At 42.6% G+C, this 15,791-nt stretch overlaps 1 protein-coding gene and 1 pseudogene across 1 annotated transcript in view; both read left to right on the plus strand.

The window, feature by feature from the left end:
* Positions 1–15,791, plus strand: part of CLSPN (claspin) — a 30,231-nt gene that overhangs the window by 12,842 nt on the left and 1,598 nt on the right. Inside the window, exons 9-24 of the mRNA XM_035698765.2 lie at positions 927–1,118; positions 3,732–3,985; positions 4,956–5,131; positions 5,463–5,527; positions 6,331–6,530; positions 6,861–7,015; positions 7,978–8,204; positions 8,765–8,876; positions 11,007–11,082; positions 11,317–11,420; positions 13,241–13,405; positions 13,497–13,618; positions 13,860–13,987; positions 14,310–14,412; positions 14,972–15,054; positions 15,311–15,472. Coding sequence (XP_035554658.1) covers positions 927–1,118; positions 3,732–3,985; positions 4,956–5,131; positions 5,463–5,527; positions 6,331–6,530; positions 6,861–7,015; positions 7,978–8,204; positions 8,765–8,876; positions 11,007–11,082; positions 11,317–11,420; positions 13,241–13,405; positions 13,497–13,618; positions 13,860–13,987; positions 14,310–14,412; positions 14,972–15,054; positions 15,311–15,472 — 2,324 coding nt within the window. The remainder of the gene's footprint in view (positions 1–926; positions 1,119–3,731; positions 3,986–4,955; positions 5,132–5,462; positions 5,528–6,330; positions 6,531–6,860; positions 7,016–7,977; positions 8,205–8,764; positions 8,877–11,006; positions 11,083–11,316; positions 11,421–13,240; positions 13,406–13,496; positions 13,619–13,859; positions 13,988–14,309; positions 14,413–14,971; positions 15,055–15,310; positions 15,473–15,791) is intronic.
* Positions 8,946–10,381, plus strand: LOC112643729 (ATP synthase F(0) complex subunit C1, mitochondrial-like; annotated as a pseudogene).

The following is a 15,791-nucleotide window of genomic DNA, read 5'->3' on the forward strand; positions in this document are numbered from 1 at the left end:
GCAGGCAGCGCTAAACTGCTGCACAACCAGGGCTGCCCCCCCCCCTTTTTTTTAATTGACCTTCCCTGTGTTTAGTAAGATTGCTAATAAATAGTGAAATGTTCAGAATAGGGAATTTGTTTTTAAAAGGCTGGAACTTACTAAAAATTAAGCCATTGGATGATTAATAATTATGGTATTATTAATGGTCCTACCAGTTTAATATATTTTTTCAAAAATTGCATACATTTAGGGTGCTTGGGGTGGCTCAGTCAGTTAAGCATCTGCCTTCAGCTCAGATCATGATCTTGGAGTCCTGGGATCGAGCCCCACATCAAGCTCCCTGCTCTACAGGAAGCCTGCTTCTCCCTCTCCTTCTGCCTGCCGTTCCCCCACTGCTTGTGCATGCTCACGCCCCCTCTCTCTATATCAAATAAATAATTAAAAGTCTTTTTTTTTTAAGATTTATTTATTTATTCATTCATTCATTCATTCATTCATTCATGAGAGACAGAGAGAGAGGGGCAGAGACACAGGCAGAGGGAGAGGCAGGCTCCACGCAGGGAGCCTGATGTGGGACTCGATCCCAGGTCTCCAGGATCAGGCCCTGGGCGTTGCTTAAACCGCTGAGCCACCTGGGCTGCCCTTAAAAGTCTTTAAAAAAAAAAAAAAAAAAAGAATTGCATACATTTAGAAACATCAGTTATAAATTCCTACCCTAAAATGATTTTTGAGGAAGAACAGTTGCAACATTTCATTAGTCTGGGTTAACTTACATGAATTTGACAGAGGTGTTAGTAGCAAAGGAGTTTTTGGTGTCTTTGGATGTTTTTTTCCCCCTACAACTTTGTTGATCTTAAAAACTTAACCTATGAGTCTTAACTGGAATCTTAAAGGAAAGAGTTTAAGCGTGGCAAACTGACATACTGGTTGGTGTTTGGATCTAGAACTGGAAGCCTTGAAGCAGCGTTTCTGGAAGCATGCGAATCCAGCAGTCAAACCCAGGGCTGGTCAGAAGGTGAATGTGAACATCATAGTGAAAGGCTTGGGCACGGATGGGAAGGAAGAGCTGAAGGCAGACGTGGTGCCTGTGACTCTGGCGTCTGAGAAGCTGGATGGAACAAGCCGCACAAAGCCAGGTATTTGGGTTCTTGTTTTTGTTTATTTGATTGCTTTATGCTTTGTACACTGATGGTCTTTGTGGCTACTGAAGACACTATAGTGGGGACCCCTGGGTGGCTCATTGGTTGAGCGTCTGCCTTCAGCTCAGGTCATGATCCTGGGGTCCTGGGATCGAATCCCTCATCGGGCTCCCTGCTCTGTGGGGAGCCTGCTTCTCCCTCTCACTCTTCCTCTGTGCTTACTCTATCTCTCTCAAATAAATAAAATTGTTAAAAAAATAAGTAAAAATGAATAATTTTTAAAAATTAAAAGATAAAAAACTATAAACATTGTAGAAAATACAAAGAAAGAATAAAGAAAAAACTACTATCCTCTATCACAGACACCTATAATTGTGTATCCTTTTTTTTTTTAATTTTATTTATTTGTTTATTTGAGAGAGAGCATGGGTGCAAGTAGCGGGAGGGGCAGAGACAGAGAGAGAGAATGTCAAGCAGACTTCCTGCTGAGCACAGAGCCCCACACGGGGCTCGATCCCACGATTGTGAGATCATGACCTGAGCTGAAATCAAGAGTCTATCACTTCACCGACTGAGCCACCCAGGCATCCCTATTGTGTATCCTTTTAATCTCTTTCTGCAGGGCCCCTGGGTGGCTCAGTGGTTGAGGGTCTGCTTTTGACTCAGGTCATGATCCCAGGGTCCCGGGATTGAGTCCCCACATCAGGCTCCCAGGCAGCCTCTCTGTTTATCATGAATAAATAAATAAAGTCTTAAAAAAAAGATCTCTTGGGGGATCCCCGGTGGCTCAGTGGTTTAGCACCTGCCTTTGGCCCAGGGTGTGATCGTGGAGACCTGGGATCGAGTCCCACGTCGGGCTCCCTACATGGAGCCTGCTTCTCCCTCTGCCCGTGTCTCTGCCTCTCCCTCTCTCTCTCTCTCTCTCTCTGTGTCTCTCATGAATAAATAAATAAAATCTTTTAAAAAAAACTTTGCATGTATGTATATATATGTTTTTTTAAATTTTTTTAATTTTTTAAAGATTTTATTTATTCATGAAAGAGAGAGAGAGAGAGAGGCAGAGACACAGGCAGAGGGAGAAGCAGGCTCCATGCAGGGAGCCCGACATGGGACTCGATCCCGGATCTCCAGGATCACGCCCTGGGCCAAAGGCAGCGCTAAACCACTGAGCCACCAGGCTGCCCTATATATGTTTTTAGAAACAAACAATAATGTTGATCATATTATGCATTCTGCTTTCTAATCTGCTTTTTTGTTTTAACAATGTCTGTTGTCCCCACTCCCACTTTGAAAGTACAATAAATAGGTCACATAGAAAAAATTGAGACACTGAGGAAAATGTATGAAATGGAACATTAGTCTTCCTAAAGGCAGCTGTTAACGATTTCTTGTGTCCTAGGAAGAAAATTAATATGCATACACCATTTTGTGTGTGTGTGTGTGTGTGTGAGAGAGAGAGAGAGAGAGACAGACGGATAGACATTGGATACTTACTCTCTGCCAGGCACTGCTCTAGGTGCTTTACTATAAATAATATTAGTATCTTTATTTTATATATTTATATATGAGGAAACTGATAGGCAAAGCATTTAAACAACTTGCTCAAGATTAAACAGCTCATAAGTAGTAGAACCAGCAGCCTCATCCATAGTACCTAACTTCAGAGCTCAGATACACATTATTTTGCTTTTGAGGGTTTTTTTAAAACAGCCGCATAATATTCCCCTGTAACAGGATTTGTTTGACCATACTGCTGTTACTGGGCATCTTGTTTATTCCAGTGTTTGGCATTTCATACAGTGTTGCACCTCAGTATCAGGTACACGTTGGTGTAGTGGATGCAGAGTTACTTACAGTGGAATCATTGAGTCAGATTTTGATAGATAGCATCCCATTGTCCTCCAAAATAGCTGCACCAACTTACCCGCTGAATCACAGTGTAAAAGAGTTCCAGTTTCCTCTTAGTAAGAGATATTATCAAACCTAATTTTTGCCAGATATGTAAAAAATGCGATCTCTTATTTTGATTTGTATCTCTTTAATTAGAACTGAGGTGAGGGATGCCCAACTGGCTCAGTTGGTGGAACATGTGACTCTTGATCTTGCAGTTGTGAGTTCAAGTGCCATGTTGGGTATAAAGATTACTTAAAAATAAAATCTTAAGAAAGAAATGAGGTTAAGCATTACTTTTGTTTATTAACCACATATGTTCGTTTCTTCTTTGAACATACCCTTTGCCCATTTTACTCTCGAATTGTTTCTTCTTTTCTTTAATATAGGCAAGTTTATCATTGTTGTCCTTCATGGCTTCTGAGCCAGAGATTTTCAGAGTCCTATTCTTCCGCCCCTTTTTTTCCTTCTTTAATAACTTTATAATTTCTGTACAGTTTATTGACCCAGGGTATAGGACATCACTATGGAAGTTCTCTTTTACACTTTAGTTCATAATCTTATTTGTTAAGATAACAAAAGCTTAGAGTACTAAGGTCTCTGATTTTCCTTTGAAGATGTGACTGCAACACTTCTGGTGTTCCCTGAAATGCACACTTCCATGATTGCAATAGATAATTGGTCATTATGTCTAACGTGTTTCTTCATATTTTTGTTCAGGTGAAAAGCTTCAGGTGCTGAAAGCCAAACTGCAGGAAGCGATGAAACTCCGTAGGCATGAGGAACGCCAAAAGCGCCAAGCCTTATTTAAATTAGATAATGAGGATGGATTTGAAGAAGAAGAGGAGGAGGAGGAAGAAATGACAGATGAATCGGAGAAAGATGGAGAAGAGGAGGAAGATGGAGATTTAGAGGAAGAAAAGGAGGAAGAGGGAGATTTAGAGGAAGAAGAGGAGGAAGAAGGCAATCAGGAGGTTCTGACAATTATTTAATTTTGTCACTTGGTCAAGGTAGATAAGGGAAAGAGAAAATCAGATTTGAATTAGAGTAGAGTAGTATGTTCAATTGTGTAGGAGATTTCAGGGGCAGAGATTGCGTAACTAGCTCATATGTACCAAAGTCCAAATGCATTCAGTTCCATCAGCACCTTTGGCTACCTGCAGTTCACGGAGCCCTACCTTTGGCTCTACCTGTTAGTCTACTTACTGAAATCTAAGGCTAAAATGGAAGTGGTTTTATATTAATAGATACTTTTATCTTCGTTGTTTATGTAGTTTTCTCTATTCAGAATGAACAGCAGTCTTAACCTTGGTCAGGTTGAGGTCTGGAATAAGTTCTCAGGCAAGCTGAGACCTTCCTGAGTCTCTTTCTTCACTGAGAAGAGTATTTGTAAAAGGGCCTCTTGCCCTTTTACAATTGTGTTGTTTTCTGCCTAGGTAAGATAGATAATGGTAGGGTTTGGGGTATTAATAAAAAGAAAAAAGCCACCAAGAAAAACAAATAATAATAATGGAACAGAAAAGCCTCTTTGTTGGAACTCTGCAGTCACTGTAAGAGTTGGTTCACGTTTATCCCTGGGTAAAGCAAGAAAGCAGGGGCTGAACTGGGCAGCATGTCACAGCCTGTTTTTGGTCTGAGGCCACTAGTTGTCCTGCAATCTCAGGCTACTTGTTTAACCTCTCATTGCCTTGGTAAAGTGATAACCCGGTCTTCTTTCACAATCTCGTAGCAATTTGAGGAGGTAAAAGGTAAAATAAGTACAAAAGAGCTCCTGGAGTGTCAGGGAAAATTATGTTACTGACAATGATTACACCAAGCTTCCTTCAGGTCTACCGTTTGAGCTTTAAGATGTGAACTGTAACCAAGCAGCCGTATGTCAGGCTAACAGCCTATTTGCTTTTAAATTTTTTGACTTTCTGTTTTTGGGCAATGTGATTGGTGAAGAATGCAGAATTCCTTCTCAGTGGTGAAGAAATAGAAACCAAAGAAGAGAAAGAAATGGATAAAGACAATAGTGATGGCAGTAGTGACATTAGCAAGTCCATTGGCCTCTCTGTCCCCAAGCCTCTGTCATCTGATTCTACCTTGCTTCTATTTAAGGACAACTCTTCCAAGATGGGGTAAGTAATTCTCTCAAGGGAAAGATAAGACTCCCTTGGGTTTGCCTCTCTCATAAGAAGCAGAGACATGGGGCGGCTGGGTGGCTCAGTCAGTTAAGCGTCCAACTCTTGACTGCAGCTCAGGTCATGACATCATGGGTGGTGAGATCGAGGCCTGCATCTCACTCCAGACTCAGTGGAGATTCTGTTTGAGAATCTTCCTCTTCCTCTGCCTCTTCCCTCACTTGTGTGCATTCTCTCTCTCTTTCTCTCTCTCTCTCGAATAAATAAATCTTTAAAAAAATAAATAAGTAGCAGAAACAGGTAAACAATTTTCTTTCTTGTTTCATAGTTACTTTCCTAATGAAGAAAAATCAGAAACAGATGAAATCTCAGGCAAAAGGTCTAGCAAACTGGGTAAGTCATGACTCTTATGCAGAACTTGACTTTTCTTAGCTCCTTTAGCTTTGGTACTGAAGGCCTACAATTCCATAAGATTTGCATTTTTTTGAACTCAGTAGACTTTTCTCCGTCTTCCCTGTGGCAATGAAAGGAATTTATGAGTTAGAAAATTTTTCTGAAAGGAATTAACGAATTAGAAGATTTTTCTCGGGTCTGGTTTTGAAATTTTGTATTGCGTTTCTTCACAGTTGAACATGGACATATAATATGTCCTTAGGGGATCCCTGGGTGGCGCAGCGGTTTAGCACCTGCCTTTGGCCCAGGGCGTGATCCTGGAGACCCGGGATCGAATCCCACATCAGGCTTCCGGTGCATGGAGCCTGCTTCTCCCTCTGCCTGTGTCTCTGCCTCTCTCTCTCTCTCTCTCTCTCTGTGACTATCATACATAAAAAAAAAAAAAAAAAAAAATATGTCCTTAGTAGTGTGTGTTGATTAACTGAGCCGTGAGAACATTTATGTTACAGTAGATAAAAAGAAGATGTAGACATGATTGGATGATGGGGAGAGTGATCATAGGCATTAGGCAGGGTGAGAGAAAGTTGGGAACTTTCAGGTGTCACGTAGCTCAGAGTGATAAACCCTGACTGTATAATGCTCTCTTGCTACTGTAATTTACCTTCAACTTCATGTTTTAGACACATAACTTGAGGGGTTTGCCTATGAATGTTACCTGATAGTTGCATTCTCAATTCTTTTTCCTAAACAGATCCACCTTATTTCTGGAATCATACACTTAAAAGTTATTTCTCTTTCTTTAGATGAAGATGATTCATGCTCGTTGTTAACAAAGGAAAGCAGCCACAATAGCAGCTTTGAGCTGATTGGCTCCACGATTCCATCCTATCAGCCTTGCAACAGACAGACAGGCCGTGGGACCGGTTTTTTCCCTGTAGCGGGAGGATTCAGATCTCCCTCCCCTGGGCTATTTCGAGCCAGTTTGGTCAGCTCAGCTTCGAAGGTAAGATGGTAATGGTCTTCTAATCTCCTCCCCCTTTTACTTCCCACACTGCTAAATAAAATGCATCTGAGCCAACCAACTCCCACCACGTTATGTGTGCTCGGTTTTAAGAAACCACCCCCTTTGTGTATTAAAAACAAGCCTCATCCAGTGTTCTTACTTTCCTGAAGATATTTTTCTTTATCCTTCTCTTGGCTATGCATTGTCCTCCTCAGCTGCAATTGCCTGAGAGTAGATAAAATCTTGGAAATAGCAACTTCTGTTGTTGTCATGACAGTGAATGACAATTATAAAATGTTTTGTTTTTGTTTGGTTTTGTTTTGGTGCCAGAGTTCAGGAAAGCTGTCTGAGCCTTCACTTCCCATAGAGGATTCCCAGGATCTGTATAACGCCTCCCCAGAGCCTAAGACACTTTTCCTAGGAGCAGGAGACTTCCAGTTCTGTTTAGAAGATGACACTCAGAGCCAACTGTTGGATGCAGATGGGTAGGTAGTTTTATGTTTCTGTGGGTGGGATGGTGCTGGGTACTGCTTAATTTTGTTTAAAAATAAAGTGAGCTTCTGTTACTCCATCTGTGCTCTCTCTTCTGAGAAAGAGAAGGTGTACAGACCATTAGGATTACATTCTGCAAGTTTGAACAAAAGCTCTCCAGAAAGTAAAACGTAAATAGTCTTTCCTGGCATTCTGATCCTTTGATCTCTGCTTTACTTGAAATGCACAGCTCGTGTAAGGGCATTGGATGACCTGTCCTGCTGTGTTAGGCTTGTTGTGTGGATTGGGGATTGACAGACCCGTGGCACGTTGCACGGCCATAACACTGACACTGTCTGAAAGCAGAAATGATCCTCTACCCTTTACCTTTCAAATAGCACTTATTCTTTTATTAAACTCCCTCCCTCTTTAGATTATCACAAGGCTGCAGTTTGGATCCTTTGCTGGTTTGAGATTCAGCCTTTTTTTTTTTTTTAAGATTTTATTTATTTATTTGAGAGAGGGAGAGAATATGAGCAGTGGGGAGGGGCAGAGGGAGAAGGAGAAGCAGACTCCCCTCCAAGCAAGTAGCCCAATCCCAGGACTCCAAGATCGTGACCTGAGCTGAAGGCAGATGCCTCACCAACTGAACCACCCAGGTGCCCCTGAGATTCAGCTTTTAAGTTTGGTTTTATTAGAAATACCAGAGTGCCTGGGTGGCTCAGTCAATTAAATGTCCAACTCTTGATTTTGGCTCAGGTCATAATGTTAGGGTCATGAGATCGAGCCCTGCCTTCGGCTCTGTCTTGGGTGTGGAGCCTGCCTAAGATTTTCTCTCTCCTCCCTCTGCCCCTTCCCCCACTCTTTCTTAAAAAAAAAAAAAAAAAAACAAAAACAAAAAACTCTTTAAAATGTTTTAGCCACTACTTTGTTGTTTCTCCTAGAGAATTTCTTATATTCTTCATTGCATTTGTAGGTTCTTAAATGTTAGAAACCACAGAAATCAGTACCAAGCTTTGAAGCCTGGATTGCCATTGGCCAGTATGGATGAGAATGCCATGGATGCTAACATGGATGAGCTACTGGATCTATGTACTGGAAAGTTCACATCTCAAACTGAAAAGACTCTGTCCAGGAAGAACGACAAGAAAGAAAACCTGGAGGAACTTCTGAATCTTTGTTCAGGAAAATTCACTTCTCAGGGTAAATAGCCAACAGAGAGTGTCAGGCTCGCCACAACCAAATATCTTGTCAGTGTCCTTGAGAAGAAGCCTGTTACCCTTGGGTGAAAAGTTCACAGAAAACAAGGGTGTGACATATTCTTGTGTGTAGGTTGAATTCTTAGCTTCCTGATGTTTAGAGCCTTTGCTTTCTTAAGGTGGTAAAATGTCAACCTAAGCTTCAGTTTTTGCCATGCGATTTCTCATTTATGGTTAATATGTATGCAGAGCTTAGAAGAGTGCTCTTGTAATAGTAAATTTCCTATAAATGCCTACTTATTTCCATCTGCATGTTCCTGTCTCCCTGATGGCTAGAATGTCAGCTCTGTGGGAGCTGGGATTTTTGTTTTGCTCACTACTGTATCCCTGGTGCCTGGCACATAGTAAGCACTAAATAAGGATTTGTTGAATGAATGGATGGTAAGCTCTTTTTGGCAAGCTTACCTTAGAACTGTATTGAGCTGGAGTGTCTATAGATGGCTGGGGAGAGAGAATAAAGCTGTTATTTCTTGGTGACAAATCTTTTTCTTTGTTGTGATATAGATGCCTCCACTCTGGCTCCATCAGAGTTAAATAAGCCGGAGAAAGAGAGCAGCTTGGGTGATCCCATGGAAGAAGCACTTGCTCTTTGCTCGGGATCTTTCCCCACAGACAGGTAAGTCTCAGTGATTGAAGGGAACTTAGGAAGGCCTCGTCTTCTGATAAAATCCTGAGGTCCACAATAATGACCCATTTTAAGGGCTTCATATCCTGTCTGGGAGTCTTGCGATACTTTGGAGTCTTGTTTGCAAAGTAAGGAAATTATAATGCTTTCCTTTAGTCGGTGGAAAACAGGGTTAAAGAAAGAAAGAAGATGGGGAGCCTGGGTGGCTCAGTCGGTTAAGTGTCTGACTTTGGGTCCGTCATGATCCCAGGGTCCTGAGATCGAGCCCCACGTCGGGCTCCCTGCTCAGTGGGGAGGCTGCTCCCTCTGCTCTGCCCCCACTCGTGCTTTCTCTCTCTCTCTCTCAAATAAATAAATTCTTTTAGAAAAAGGAAAAAAAGCCAAGAATAGAGACCTAGAGCTAAAGCTGGGAGGCAGACAGTGCAGCCCACTGGGCACTGCTCATTCCTCTGGCTCTGATCTCAGGTTGTACCAGAGGCCCAATCAGGCCTGTGTCTGCCTCCTTGAGTAGGCCAGTGATCCCATCTACACAGCCATCCTAGAGCAGCTCCCCAACTCCAGGTAGCCCGATGGAGTTCCAGACCAGTGTCGTCTCCTGGGATATTGCCATAGCAGCCCCATTTATTGGTGTGGCTGGTTCAGGGGCTGGCATTGGAATAGTGTTTGGCATCCTGATCATTGGCTGTGCCAGGAACCTGTCTCTCAAGCAGCAGCTCTTCTCTGCCGTTCTGGGCTTTGACCTGAGGACACGGGGCTCTTCTGTGTGCTGGTTGCCTTCCTCATCCTCTTTGCCATGTGAGACTTAATGGGAGTCGCCTACCTGTCCCTGCTGCTTCAACTTCAGGCCGTATATGGTGCTAAAAGTGTGCTAAGCTTCACCATTAAACACATTTCTCTCTCTCTCTCTCTATTTTAAGGGAGAGAATAAGCACATGAAAGTGTTCAAGAGAAATGCAAATCAAAACCACAGTAAGATACTACCTCATACCCATTAGGATGGCTACTATAAAAAATTTTTAAAAACCCACAAAAACACAAAATAATAAGTTTTTGTGAGGATATGGAGAAATTGGAACCCTTATCCACTGTTGGTGGGAAGCTTCTCTAGAAATCGAAATGGCAATTCCTCAAAAAATTAAAAACAATATGATATGATTCAAGCGTATTCACAAAAGAAGTGATAACAGAGTTTCAGGTATTTGTAAACCCATGTTCATAGTAGCATGATTCATAATAATCAAAAGGTGGAAGCATCCCAAGTAGATAAACAAAATATGGTGGACACACACACACAAATGGATTATTCAGCCTTAGAAAGGAACAAAATTCTGACACATGCAACAACATGGATGAGCATTGAGGACATTATGCTTGGTGAAATAAGCCAGTCCTCAAAATACAAATACTGTAGTTTTCTACTTAGATGAGGTACTGAGAGTAGTCAAATTCATAGAGAAAGTAGAAGGGTAGTTGTCAGGAGCTGAGGGGAAGGAAAAGTGGGGAATTGTTGGTTAAAGGGTACAGAGTTGGGCAGCCCCGGTGGCCCAGCGATTTAGCGCCAGCTTCGGCCCAGGGTGTGATCCTGGAGACCCGGGATCGGGTCCTGCATCGGGCTCCCTGCGTGGAGCCTCCTTCTCCCTCTGCCTGTGTCTCTGCCTCTCTCTCTCTCTTTCTGTGTGTCCCTCATGAATAAATAAATAAAATATTTTTAAAAATAAAAAATAAAGGGTATAGAGTTTTGGGGCACCTGGGTGGCTCAGTCAGTTAAGTGTCTGACTCTTGATCTCAGCTCAAGTCATGATTTCAGGGTTGTGAGATCAAGCCCTATGTTGGGCTCCACACTGGGCATGGAGCCTACTTAAGATGCTCTCTCTGCCCCTCCCTGCCTTAAAAAAATAAATAATAAATAAAAAGTTTTGCAAGATGAGAAGAGTTCTGGAGGTTGGCTGCACAACATGATTGTGTTATGTATATTTTATCACTATTTTTTTCTAAAGGCAAGGTCTCTTGTTTCCTATCTCTTGAAGAGATGGTTGGTGCTAGTAAAATATTTTCAATTTGTAAGTTGGCTGACTCCCCGTAGTTTGTTTCAGCAACCTATTGGTTTGATTTGTACTTTAGGGAAGAAGAAGGTGAAGAGGAGGAATTTGGAGACTTTCGGCTTGTCCCAAACGATAACGAGTTGGATAGTGATGAGGTGAGTCTTGAAGGGAACAAAGTAATCCTAACTGAACTCCAGGTACTGCTGCTGCCGTCTTGTCTTTTTCCTAATCTGAGTGGAATCTGAGTGGGCGAGGATTCTGAGTTTGGCATGTTATCAGAAGCCATTTCCTAGATTGAGATGTTTGGGCAGAAGTTCATAAATCCTGTCTTAGTTGAGGACACGTTTTGTTCAGCTTAACTTTGTGTGTGATACTCCCTGATTTTTCAGGATGAACCCAGTAACTCTGATAACGAAGATCTGGCATTGGAAGACCCTGAAGATGATGACGAGGAAGAGGTCCTGAAGCAGTCCGAGAAATTGAGAAGGCAAATGTAGGTGTTATGTCCATTCCTCCCATTGCTGGAGAAAGTTCTCACAGTTGAGTTGTAGCTTGCCACCGTTTACCTCAGTCTGCCAGTTCTTTGCTTTTCGTGGTCAACACAGATCCAATACACCCCTTCACGTGGTATCTCTTGAGTGTTCAAAAATGATTATATACTCCTTAGGTGAGTTCTGTACTAAATATCTCGGTTCCTTCAGCTATTTCTCACACGGCGTTGCTTCCTGACTCCTCACGTACCGGATATTCTCTTCATCCTCAGGTGTGGTCCACCTCCCGCTGTATATGGTGGTACAACCACGTCCTTGTTCTGGATGCATACTACTCGTCAAGTAACCAGGGATCCTAAGAGCTGAGTCGCTGTAGATTTTGAGGAGTTAGTAGACAATGAAAATTCCTTTTTTAAGGAATGGGGTCTTTTTTCCTATGGATTACTGTCATTTCAGGTTTTCCTCATCCTAGTCTTAGGCAGATGACCTCCCGTTTATTCCTTTTTAATGTTTTGTTCTGCTCATGAAAGTAAACCACTTATTTTAGAATATTTAAAAGAAGACAAAGCTACAAATAAAAAGTCATCTGTGTTCACCATCCAAGTATCTAATGAAACTTTGGATGGTAGATTGCTCCATAACCACTTTTATGCATATGTTTTCATAGAGTTGAGATCTGTGCAATTTTTTTTCGTATATATATTTTTGTGTCTTGCTTTTTTCCCACTTGGAATATCCATAATGATTTTCCCATGATATTAAAAGTTTCATAAAGACCATTTTAATAGGCATTCATTATTATATTGTACACGGATGACTTCTGGAATTCACATATAAGATATCATATTGATCTCTATTAGCTTTATATTATTGTTTCTAGCCTGTCATTCCATTCTATTAAGATCAGTTTGGGGTTCTAATTTGTCACCTGTCAAATTAACTGTCTCTTACAGCTTGGGGTCATCTATAGATTTTTCTAAGGTAGTGGTTCTTAAACCTTACTTAACTGGAGAATCCTTTGTCCAAAAGAAATCTTAGAAAGAATGACAGCTAAAAGTTGTGCTGTTCCAAGTGGGTAAATGAAAAGATTAGAGAATTCAGTGGCTTTTAGCCCTCTAAGGAACTCCCTGGGATCCCTAGCATTTAGAGGAACTCAGCTTTTTAAAAAATAATGTAAGTCTTTGATAAAAATCATCCTTCAGAAAGCCATCAAACTTTTGCCACTTGTGATGATAGATGACAGGACTTTGAACCCAAAGTGACAGCAGATTTGTTCTCAGTAGGAACTGAGGTCACAAAAACTTAGGAAGTAGTGGTTTTACCTACCAGTTACTCTGAGCCTCAGGTGTGCCTCTAACTTGAGGGTCAAGACTTGGCAGCTGCTAAGAAATCCCAGGCTATTACCTTCCATTACCATACCATCTCTCACCTCTCTCCCGATCCTGGTGAGCTTAAATACGGAACAAAATAATCTGAACCTTCCAGCAGGTATGTCCCAGATGTAGAGGAGATTGAGAGTTCTGGCTTTAGAGAACCTAATCGACCTCCTAGCTGTGTGATTTTGGGTCATTTATTTACTCTCTGAGTCTCTGTCATTCAACTGTAAATTGAAGGGCAATAATAGTCCTCCCTCCTGAGATAATGCCATGAAGCCTGGGAAGCATAGGTATTGGCATACGGTGTGTATTAAATGATAGACTTTAAGTATTACTGAAGTGTATCATTAAAATTTAAGTGGCTCCGTGTTCTGCTTTTCTCACTGCATCCATAGTCTGTGTCTGTATTCATTGTTGCGTTTCTAATCTTCAAAATTCCTTCCTAGGAGATTGAAGAAGTACCTGGAGGATGAGGCAGAGGTGTCGGGGAGTGATGTGGGAAGTGAAGATGAGTATGATGGGGAAGATATCGACGAATATGAACAGGACGAAATTGATGAAGTACTCCCTTCTGATGAGGAGCTACAGAATCAAATCAAGAAAATACACATGTCAGTATCCCAGCAGGCCCTTCTGAGTGATGGGACGTTTCCACAACCAGCCAGAGTGGTCCTGGCTTTGAACCCTGTATCTTTCCTGCAGGAAAACGATGTTGGATGATGATAAGCGACAGCTACGTTTATACCAAGAGAGGTACCTCGCCGATGGAGATCTGCATAGTGACGGTCCTGGCCGAATGAGGAAATTCCGATGGAAAAACATAGGTATCTTGGTCATTGCTTTCAGAAACAGATGGTATGGTGTACGTGTGTGTCCCGTCTAAGACGACGAGTGGAAATCCAAACCGCAGCAGGCTACTGAGGAGGACCTGGCTGTAACTGACTTTCTGTTAGTGAACGGAAAAGCTTGTGTCAGTGTGTGATGAATGATGAGTCCCTTGCATCTGTCCGAGCGCCTTCTCCTGGGAGACTGCAGAATGCTCATGGCCTTGACTCTTTGCTTTAGATGATGCTTCCCAGATGGACTTGTTCCACAGAGACTCTGATGATGATCAGATGGAAGAGCAGTTTGATGAGACGGAAGCCCGTTGGAGGAAGGAGCGAATTGAACGAGAACAGTGGCTTCGGGACCAGGTAGGAAGTCCTCTGTTGTGTTCCTGGCTGCTGAGGAGGAGGGGACCCACTCACCTCCCCTGTCAGGATAGTTTCAAGATCCTGGGCAGCATATTGCTGTCCCTTTTAATCCTTGAATTTTCTTTTGTGTTCTGAGAAGATTACGACGGGCAGTTCATTCACGTTTGTTTGTCCAAGATCCTTTTTTTTGGTCTGTAGCAACAAAGGTTGCAGAAGGGAAAACCAAGGCTATCCCAGGTACCTTAGCTTTACAACCCAGGCCATGCTAACCGTTTGGGGGCGCAGTAGACTGATGTTAATGCGGTCTGATTTTTATTTTCAGGCAGAGCAGGGGAAAATTGCAGCTGAAGAAGAAGACATCGGGGAAGACAGTCAGTTTATGATGCTGGCCAAGAAAGTTACAGCCAAAGCACTACAGAAAAATGGTGAGCTCTCGTCCTCCTCTGGGCCCAGTCTCCTGGATGGTTCATGCAGGAGCCTCGGAAGTGACTCCAGCCTCAGGGACTGTTGCCCTGTAGGCCGGGGCCTTGGTCTCACATTGTGCTAAAGAGGACCCTCCGAGATGGGAAAGGACAGTGTTCTTGGATCTTAGACTTTTGGGCAGTGGACGTTGTACTTGTGAGTAGACGTAGATGGTTCTAAGGCAACTCAGAGTAGGAATTTTAGCTTCTTTATTTGGTTGCCCAAGACTGTGTTAGAGCTGGATATTGAACCCGGCGCTAATTCCAGAATGGGGCTCTTAGACACCATCTGTGTTCAGCCTACCACGCTTGCTTTTGCTTATTACTGTTAACGGTCAACATTCAAGCTGGTTGTCTATCTTCCTGCCACTCCTTACTATAGTTTCAAGTCACCATGATAAAATAATCCGGGTTATTAAGCCTTAGTTTATTGGTTTAGTTAGAGGCTTCTTAGCTTGTTTAGATTTAAAGGTAATTCTATCCAGCTCTGCCCAGAACAAACCTCCCTTTATTGTCTTTTCAGCCAATCGCACCGTGGTTATTCAAGAACCAAAGTCTTTACTCAGAAATCCCTTTGAAGCCATCAGGCCAGAGAGTGCCCACCAGGTTGGTTGGGGACATGGATAGCCTGATGTCAGGATCTGCGATGTTACATCGGCCCAGGTCAGGCTAAGGGAGGAGTTACTTTGTCGTTAGGGGGAGGAGGCGGCTACAGGAGACAGTAGGTGTCAAGGGCACCTGCTATTGCTTTCTGCTTGAGTGGGGCAGGAATATGTCCCCTCAGGATCTGGGGGTGCCAGGGAGGGACGGACTTCTCATTCTTCCCTTGGCACTTGGGATTTGATGACTCTTCTCTCTTCAGCTGAAAACAGGCTCCCTGCTAAACCAGCCCAAAGCTGTGCTTCAGAAACTGGCTGCCCTCTCTGACCCGAACCCCAATGCACCTCGAAATTTAAGAAACTTTGTCTTTCATACACTTTCTCCTGTCAAGGCTGAGGCAGCGAAGGAACCGTCTAAACCTCAGGTAGGGAATTTGAGAACTGATGTGGCCGTCCCCAGCAAGATTGATGGATTGATTTTCAAAAAAAAAAAAATTAGGGACGCCTGGGTGGCTCAGCGATTGAGTGTGTGTCTTTGGCTCAGGGTGTGATCCTGCCATCCTGGGATCAAGTCCCACATCGGGTTCCCTTCATGGAGACTGTTTATCCCTCTGTCTCTGTCTCTCTGTGTCTCTCATGAATAAATAAATAAAATCTTTAAAAAATTAGATAGATAGATAGATAGATAGATAGATAGATAGATAGATAGATAGATGATTCTGGCTTAAAGGCTTAGGGTGTGGT

Source organism: Canis lupus, chromosome 15 (assembly GCF_003254725.2).
Source record: "Canis lupus dingo isolate Sandy chromosome 15, ASM325472v2, whole genome shotgun sequence".
Taxonomy (NCBI): domain Eukaryota; kingdom Metazoa; phylum Chordata; class Mammalia; order Carnivora; family Canidae; genus Canis; species Canis lupus.